Raw genomic sequence first — 9404 nt, forward strand, 5'->3', positions numbered from 1 at the left:
GGAGTTGGGCGAGGAACCCATTATATCTGCTTGCAGTTCTAGTTTAGCTTTGTCTTCTATTTATTTTATGCTTTCAGGGGGTGACTCATATGTCATCCCCCACAGGGCTCTGCAGTCCTCCCRTTCTGGATCTCTGTTCTGAACCGAACACGTCCGGTCCAGAGTTCATTGGGTCACAGATTAAAATCAGAAGCAGGGAATAATTATAAATATCATTTATTTTAAATCAACACAATCACAGATTCAGCTGATTGATTATACTTACTGAACAGTGAGCGACTCATGCAGTGTTGGTTTATAAAGTGGATAAAATGTAAAAGAATCAGAACCGACCCCGGTCCAAAATAAAGCTCCCAGGTTTTAGGACTTTAGATGATTTTATGTCCTTAATAAAGCACTAAATGATCAGATTAACGGATAATCTGTTGCCATTTAATGTTTCAAGAATCAGAATGAAAACCCTCTGAAGTTAAACATCATCAACAAACATGAGGAAGTTCTGGAAGTTCTCAGGTCCATGAATGACTCRGCAGATTACCSAGCTAGAACCAAACGAGCCATTTGGACTTGCAGGGAACCGGACCCAGGTTYTCCTGGTTCAAATATTTACACATTATTGCTTCAGATATTTTAATGTGACTGTATTCTTCACTTCCAGAAAACCAGACTTCATTTGAAGGTTCTGGGATAAGATTCTGCTTGGTTCTGTTTGGGTTCAAAGGTCACGAAGCAAGACATGGTGAAAAACTTCAAACTTGATGAGCTATAAAGGTGAGAAACCTCAGCAGAGTGGAGGTGGCGCTGCTCATGGCGTCGCCACGGCGGATCCGTCCAGATGTTCTGGTCGGATCCGTCAGACAGCCTTGCCCAGGATCAGGACGCTCATGAAGAAGAACATGATGAAGAAGAGCCACATGAAGAAGCGGTCCATGACCTTGGCAACCTTCCTCCACTCKGCGACGCGGCGCTGGGCAATGCGTTGGTCCTGGTAAGACCCAGCGATGGACTCCACACTCTGCAGCAGCCGCTGGTGCTGGCACACACACCTGGTTCTGACCCGGATCTCCCTCTGGGTCGCTCCGCCGGCCGGCTGCTCTGCCTCTCTCTCCTCGGAGTGGTCGATGGTGACCAGCAGATCCTCCTTCCACACCGTTTCCTGCCCTCCTGCCTGCTGAYCCCCCTCTTCCTGCCTCCCAGGACCCTCCTCTTCCTCACCTTGCCCCCCCCAGGCCCGCCCATTGACATCCCAGCTGGCTCCTCTTCCTCTGTCGTCAGACCGGCTGTGGGACTCCTGCCGGGAAAGTGGCTGCTTCCTGGACGGCGCCCCCCCCAGGCAGCTGGCCCCCACCTCRCTGACGAAGCAGATCCGGGCCAGGAAGTTGAGGACGAGGAGCTCCGCCCACTTTGGGACGGGCCGGGCCTCGGAGCCACAGTGGTGGATATTCATGATGAAGATGGTGAGAGCGGTGGACGCGGTGACCATCGTCATGGTAGCGATGTAGTACTTCCCTGGTGGGACACAGACAGGTTACCATCTGGACTCAGAACCAGGTCAGATTTAAAGGGCCAGTACCATGTCCTCCAGACACATAGGGCCATTTTATAGCTCAGCAACTATTATTATAAAAATATCAAGTATAACTTAAAAGAAATGCTACTTCCTTATTTAACGCCCTGAAATTTGGCCTCTGTCTCTTTAAGAATCTCCTCCTCTCACTGAAGCTCCGCCTCTAGGAAGTCATCCCAATATGGCTCCTCTATTAACAAGTTAWGGGCTAGGTCCACCCAGGCATTTTGSTCAGCTGAATGGTTGCCATGGAGATTAAAGGATTTCTCACACATGAAAGAATCAAACCAGCACTGCAGGGAAAAACATTAGAATACGATGAAAGCTGACTTTACATGATACTGCCCCTTTAAACAGAACCAACCCTGACCAAAGCTAACTAACAAACAGATTATTTTTCCTATTTCATCCATATGGCCGTCACCATGGCAACGAGGTCAAAAAGACATGTATTTATTAAAGCTGAATATTTATTAAGTTTGAACCGGTTCCTGACTTCAGCCTGCTCCTCTTCTTTTCCCTCCTCAGTGTGTGTGTGACAAGGTGTGTGTGACTCGATGTGTGTGTGAGACTCGGTGCATGTGTGTGTGACTCGGTGTGTGTGTGAGGATTTAAAGCTGCTGCTGCCGGAGCTGCCCGGTGCTGAATGGATCGGCGGATCCTGAGCGGTGATTGGTGGATTCGCTGACAGGAAGCATCGACCYGCCGGCTTCCTGCTGATTGCTCTGCCATAGTCATTACGGCTGATCTGCTGACTCAGCAGGATTTAAACTTTTCCTGGTTCTGCTCTGATGGAGCGACCTGATGTGGATCCCAGCCAGGAATCTAAATCCTTTAATTAGGAGCAAGGCCTTCACCCCCCAGCAGAGCTGGAGGCTTTATCCGTTTATCTGAAAGTCRTTTCCTCCATGGAGTCAGACTGAAACGCTGCTGTTCATTAAAACTTCCCTCAGAGAGATTACAGGATTCAGTGAGAAAATAACTTTATGCCTCCAGATATGATTATTAGATAAAACTGCAGCATTTCTGTTCTGCACAATTGATTCTGACCTATAATAATGAGRTAGTTAGTGGTAATAATGTGATTATTAATGTGATTAAACTCAGCTGTTTTATTGTTACAAGCTGACATTAAATCTCTGCCTGCATGCAGCATCAGCTTCATCTGCCTGCAGCTTTAACAACAAGCGAAATAAAAAAATTGCTTTTTTTTTATCTAATAAAGAATCATAGAAATGTACATAATCTCACTGCATCACATTCATTTTCATATTTATTTCTCCTGCAGATATAAAAACCAGAGAGAAATATTAACATTTCTACCTGAGATCATTTCTGAATAAAACACTCCAAACMTACTTATTTTTGTTGTATGGCAGGCAGTTTTAACATTAAATCAGTTTAATCTATAATTACATTCTAGTTATCTAAGAGACGGCTGCTTAAGTCCGCAAAGAATTTATTGTTTATTCTTTCCAAAAAACACAAACAATTAGCTTAAATTGCTTAGAAGAGATAAAAGTGCTGCTATTGAACAACTTAAAACAATATTTGACCTCTAATAACTTTAAATGCTATGTAAATCTGGGGCAGTTAGAGAGAATTATTATCAGTGACGTTTCCTGGCTAGTCAGAATATTCATTCAACATATCTGGAATAGAAAAACCATCTAGATTAAAAATATCTACTTCAATCGAAGACATAACAAATTATGATGAGTCAGAATTCCAGATATCTATAAGTTAGTTTTGCTGAGTCATCATTCATCTGCACTAATCTAACATCGCATATCTATGCTTAGGATATCTTGAATGATGGAGTCATTAATGTGCCTTTAATTGGAACCAAAGGTAATCTATCTTAATTGTGTTTTATGTTGATGTTTGATAGCAGACATGTTGAATCCTGCTGTCAGACRTTTGTCCTCTGCTGAGGTTCAGGACAGAGAAAACTCCTCACCGATCAGTGGGACGCTCTCGGATGGCGGCATGCTCTCAGCCACCAGCAGCTGGAACACGGTGAGGGCCAGCAGCACCGTCACGCCCAGCGATACCTTCTCGCCCGAGTCGGCGGGCAGGTAGAAGCCCAGCGGCGCCAGGAAGGAGATCATCATACAGGGCAGCAGCAGGTTGAAGATGTAGAAGGAGGCGCGGCGCTTCAGGTGCAGCGTGAAGGTGATGTCCGGGTACGGRTCCGAGCAGCAGCCGTACAGGATCACGTTCTTCTTGGCCGGCATGCGCAGAACCTGCGRGACAGGGGCCAGAGGTTGGTCACAGCAAGCTGGGCAGCAAGCAACGTGGCCGGTGACCTCTCACCTCCCACTCCACGTTGGGGACGAAGTCGGCCAGGTCGGCACTGTCCAATGCGTTGAACAGGTCCATCTGGTTCCCGTTGTGGGTCCAGGAACCGAAGGTCAGGTGGCATTGCTGAACGTCGAAAGGGAAGAATGCCACGTCCACCGAACATGAGCTCTTAGTGATGGCCGGCTGGTCCCACGTCACCTGGCCATCGTTACGCAGCACCACGTTGGTCTCCATGGAGCTGGAGAACTCATCGTCCGCACTGCGGAGAGGCGAGGGTTAAACCTCAAGGAAATCACAAGCCCTGCCCACCTAATGTAACTCCTCCCACATGCAGAACTCATCATCCACACTAAAGACAAGGAAGGGTTAAACCTGGAGGAAACAAGGGCCTGAAGACCACAAGCACTATCCATCCTATAGTAGCCCCACCCACCTATTGTAGAGCACGATGTCGGGCCTCCAGACGTAGTGACTAGGGATGCGGATGGCGTCCAGGCCGTCGTACTCGTCGCTCCTCCAGCTCAGGAAGGCGTCCATCCACACCTGGCGGATCCACAGGTAGGTGGTCAGGATCTGGTTCCGCTCGTCCTGCAGAGAACGGAGCAGTGAGGTTGGGGAGCCGCCGAGCGCGTTCAGATGGCGGCGTCGTGGTTACCATGTCGATGATCTGGGACAGAGTGATCTGCAGCGTGACGTTGATGACGTGGTCAGTGTCATCCACCGGCCGCAGAGCATTGGTGTAGTTGGAGAAAAGGTTCTTGAGCAGCTTCTGGGCGAAGCGGCCATGGGCCGAGAAACACCCTGCAGACCRGATTATTCTGGATTATTCATGCTGAAATGCTTGGTCTATAACTTTTTCTCATGTTTCTTTAATTTCTCTTTTCAAACGTTAAACTTGTTTCCAGGAGTTTCTGTCCTCTGATCTGATTGTGAATCATTTGTAATCCGCAGCGCTTCCTGYTGCAGCTGATGCATTCCCTCCTTAATTAACCTGATCATCACCTCAGCCTAAATCTGGAACAGGAGGATTACACTAATCCATTCATTAATGAGRAACAGGCTCAGAATCTGATTCAATTCTTTTAGAAWTTAAAGTTGTTTAGCATTCTTTTTATGAGTTCACATTTCTGTACTTATGTTTTTATTGGTTGGATGCCTGCAGCTGCTGACCAATCAGATGAGAGAACCCTGCAGGTGATCCATCAGAACCTGATCTCCCGTCTCCCCCTCTGATCAGAGGAACTTCCTCATAAGGGTGGAGGGAAACTCTGCATATCCATAAATCAGGAATAAAATCCAAGAACGGCCCAGAACCAGCAGCAGAACCAGCAGCAGAATCAGCAGCAAAACCAGGTGGGCCTGCTGAGGTTCTGTTGTGAGCCCAAAGCTGCTGGGTTCCAATGAAATGAGGTCCAGATGAATTATAACTAGAATATGAATKAATCTGCCGTGGTTCTRATGAAAACAGGAATAAAACCCAGTGAGTCTCTGTGGCTGTTGGAACTGAACTGGGTTCTTGTTCGGCTCGGTTCTGGTCCGATTCATSTTTCATTGAGTTGAGCAGCAGCTTGCTGAACTAAAAAGGAGCGGCTGCTGCGGCGCTGACCTTCAGATTCCTGAGGACAGGAGACGCTGCTGCTCTGGACAAACATGGACATGCTTACTGGACCTGGTTCTGGCCCGGTTCTGGCCCACCATCTGCACCAGCTGGGGATGTTTGTCAGAACCTGGCGGCCTTTAGCGCGTCTGGGAGATAATCTGAGACAGGACGCCTCCCATGTCTCTCTGGGCTAAATATTTACCTTGTTTAGGCTGATTCTCCCTGGCAGCCGTCTTGCCTCTGGGGTTATTTACCTCCAGATTAGATCAACTTCCTGCTCAACGTCCCTCTGTTTACCTCATTTCTAACCTTTATTASTCAGCGTGCGCTTTAAATCTAAGGACCAAATCACAATCTGAATCAGATACAGATCAAAGTAGTCACCATAAACATTTATTTGTGCTGCATTACATCATGAAATATTTGCTGCTGCCTYGTTAATAARCCCCAACATYTGATTGGTTCAGCTGACTTTAGGGGAACCAATCAGGTGACGCCTCACAAATCATCATCATGATTATTCCTCAAGTCACAAYTTTTACCCAACAATTACCAATAACTTAAAGAAACATTTTATTTATCTACTCATTAAGGAGAACTGGGTGAATCTGATGCGTCAGGWGGCGTGAAGAGGGTCGGGCGCAGCAGGCGCAGTGGGCGAGTCTGATCAGAGGCTCTCTGTCTGTCGCTTCTTCTTTCTGCAGCTTCAGAGAGACAATCCTGGGTCCAATGAAATCACCAGAACCAACTTCCTGTTTCTGTCTGAACTGAGGAGAAAACTCTGGTTCTGCTGGATGGACAAACAGCGGGTCCAGGTCTCCGATTATCTGGTTCTGAAATGATCTAGACACCAAGCTAATGCTAACCTGGGCGGACCTCAGCCGTTAGCATCCCATAATAATCCATCATCACTGGATAATAATAATAATTTTATTATTATTATTATTATTATTATTATTATTATTATTATTATTATTATTATTATTAATGTTTACTATTATTAATATTAATATAATAAATACTGTTATTATTATTATATCATTAATAACAGTAATAAATAATAATAAAGCTCATGGTTTCACAGTAAGCCAGTTCCTCCTGTCCCTCCGTTACATTTGATGAACTCTGGAACTGGAATGTTCTGGTTGTTTATTTCTGTCTCTTATGATTCGATTCTCCAGTAAAACTCTTGATGTCCATAAGCATCTCCCCCCTCAGCATGATGCTGCCTCTACCGGATCACCAGCCGGGCTAAGCTCCGCCCACACTGGGGACTAGTGTGAAAAGACTAGTGGACCAGAACCGGGTCACAGAAAACCAAAGCAGCCAGATAGAACTGAATAAATGTAACCAGAGAGGATATGGAGAACCTCCAGACAGGTTCTGGTTCTGGTTCTGCTGGATCAGCTCAGTGAGCCCAGATTGAAGGTTTTGGTTCTGATGAGAAAAAGTTCTGCTGAAGTTCTTCTCTAATGCTTCAGAAGYTGCTGGAATCTGGACCAGACCGGGAGATTCTGCCTCACTCTGACTGTTTACAACCTTTACCTCATGCTGTCCTGGTCCGTTTCTTTCCCATTCCACTACGTCTCACTKCCCAGCAGAACCAGAACCAGTCTGTAAAKGTCCTGACTTCTGTCCTCCAGGTGGGACGTGATGGACTCTGTCCGTCCAGAACCTCCACAGAACCGGCTCTGTTCTCAGAATAAAGCATCAGAACTTTGTGTCTCAGTTCCGAAACCAGTTCCAGTAGAGGTTCCGGTTCTGGTTCTGGTCCAACCCGAGCGTAGACCCACATTAAACTGTTCTTACCTGGAAGCAGCAGCAGCAGCAGGACGGCCGAGGTTCTGCAGCAGAGCTCCATCCTGGTTCTGATCCGATAGATGGAGTGGGTCCAGACTGAGGAGGAGAGGGAGGGGGAGGGGCTGAGGCAGAGGATGGTGATGAAGGTCTGAGCGTGTGCAGTAGAGNATGGTTTCACAGTAAGCCAGTTCCTCCTGTCCCTCCGTTACATTTGATGAACTCTGGAACTGGAATGTTCTGGTTGTTTATTTCTGTCTCTTATGATTCGATTCTCCAGTAAAACTCTTGATGTCCATAAGCATCTCCCCCCTCAGCATGATGCTGCCTCTACCGGATCACCAGCCGGGCTAAGCTCCGCCCACACTGGGGACTAGTGTGAAAAGACTAGTGGACCAGAACCGGGTCACAGAAAACCAAAGCAGCCAGATAGAACTGAATAAATGTAACCAGAGAGGATATGGAGAACCTCCAGACAGGTTCTGGTTCTGGTTCTGCTGGATCAGCTCAGTGAGCCCAGATTGAAGGTTTTGGTTCTGATGAGAAAAAGTTCTGCTGAAGTTCTTCTCTAATGCTTCAGAAGYTGCTGGAATCTGGACCAGACCGGGAGATTCTGCCTCACTCTGACTGTTTACAACCTTTACCTCATGCTGTCCTGGTCCGTTTCTTTCCCATTCCACTACGTCTCACTKCCCAGCAGAACCAGAACCAGTCTGTAAAKGTCCTGACTTCTGTCCTCCAGGTGGGACGTGATGGACTCTGTCCGTCCAGAACCTCCACAGAACCGGCTCTGTTCTCAGAATAAAGCATCAGAACTTTGTGTCTCAGTTCCGAAACCAGTTCCAGTAGAGGTTCCGGTTCTGGTTCTGGTCCAACCCGAGCGTAGACCCACATTAAACTGTTCTTACCTGGAAGCAGCAGCAGCAGCAGGACGGCCGAGGTTCTGCAGCAGAGCTCCATCCTGGTTCTGATCCGATAGATGGAGTGGGTCCAGACTGAGGAGGAGAGGGAGGGGGAGGGGCTGAGGCAGAGGATGGTGATGAAGGTCTGAGCGTGTGCAGTAGAGYTCTGGTCTCTGATGTATGAGGAGTCGTTAGTGCTCCACCTGCTCTGCACCATAGGACAAAACTCTGCAGGACACCGTCCACCGTGCCTGGAGGACAGATGACCCAAAACTCCATCAGTCAGTTTTGGGTCTGCTGACCCAAAACTCCATTAGTCAGTTCCTCTTTGACCCAGTTAAAGGAACCAGAAGACAGACTACAGTTCATCTGTTTCACGATTGAATCAGATGAACCGATTCAAAATGGTGAAGATTTTTGTCTGAGCATGCTCAGTTCAGATCARTTCAGTTCATCAGTTCAGTTCATTCATCTATTCATTCCAGYTGATCCTGGTTATCAGTGCAAAAAGCTAATTTCATTGTTAARATKAGATTAAAAAGTTTCTAAGAAAACCCAGCAATATGCTCATCATGCAGCTCTGGAAGTGGGACTTCCTGTAGAACCTACCTGTCACAGTCAGAGTCTGCAGAGGTTTGKCAAAATGTGGTGAAGCAGGAAGACAAGCTGACTTTTTCTCCTACTGCCCTCCAGTCTGCATTATCTGCTGTKATTCCAGCTCTTAACTTTTTGTTTCCTCAGTTATGTCTACACCTGCTCTGTGTTCCGATTGGCTGATTCCCTCCTGGAGGCGGGGCATCAGCAGTCATGATGCTGCCATCACCTAATCGTTTTATGTCTCCTGCTGTTAACTTTTTACTGTAACATAGAAAGTTCTCCTGGTTCAGTTCTTCTGCTCTATCAAACCTCCAGTCGGGTCAGACGGCCTCTGGTACCGACCCGGTTGTGGTCCTGCTGGAGGTTTTTTCCTGTTCCAATTAATTTTTTTTCCTCTCTACTGTCGCCCCCTGCTGGTCAGGAGCAGCTCTGCTGGGTTTCCACAGAAACTGAACTGATTTAATATTCCTCCATTAAAATGTTAAAATAGAAAAACAAAAGAAAATATTTTCATGAGAGCAGAAGATCAAAGATTCCTGCTGTGAACAGAACCAGAACCAGGACCAGAACCAGCTGAAGGTTCTGGAGTTTCTGATCCAGTTTCCCAGCTGCTGAAGGACGGAGTATGTGACGTTAG

General features: G+C 46.9%; 1 protein-coding gene across 3 annotated transcripts; it reads right to left on the bottom strand.

Moving 5' to 3' along the window:
• Nucleotides 1-211: 211 nt before the first annotated feature.
• LOC103459879 (neuronal acetylcholine receptor subunit alpha-10-like) lies at nucleotides 212-9181 on the bottom strand. 3 transcript variants are annotated; one of them, XM_017303008.1, is made up of 7 exons: nucleotides 8780-9181; nucleotides 8177-8421; nucleotides 4527-4672; nucleotides 4305-4459; nucleotides 3884-4130; nucleotides 3528-3813; nucleotides 212-1509 (listed from the first exon to the last, which is right to left on the bottom strand). In XM_017303008.1, the coding sequence occupies exons 2-7, from the start codon at nucleotides 8385-8387 to the stop codon at nucleotides 854-856; spliced, it is 1701 nt and encodes a 566-aa protein (XP_017158497.1). In that variant the 5' UTR covers nucleotides 8388-8421; nucleotides 8780-9181; the 3' UTR covers nucleotides 212-853. The 3 variants fall into 3 exon arrangements, with proteins under 3 accessions (XP_017158497.1, XP_008400029.1, XP_017158498.1); XM_008401807.2 differs by having other exon boundaries at nucleotides 8177-8263; nucleotides 8780-9180; XM_017303009.1 differs by lacking the exons at nucleotides 8177-8421; nucleotides 8780-9181 and adding an exon at nucleotides 7281-7418.
• Between the last annotated feature and the right edge of the window lie 223 nt (nucleotides 9182-9404).

This window comes from Poecilia reticulata, unplaced genomic scaffold, assembly GCF_000633615.1.
Source record: "Poecilia reticulata strain Guanapo unplaced genomic scaffold, Guppy_female_1.0+MT scaffold_131, whole genome shotgun sequence".
NCBI lineage: Eukaryota > Metazoa > Chordata > Actinopteri > Cyprinodontiformes > Poeciliidae > Poecilia > Poecilia reticulata.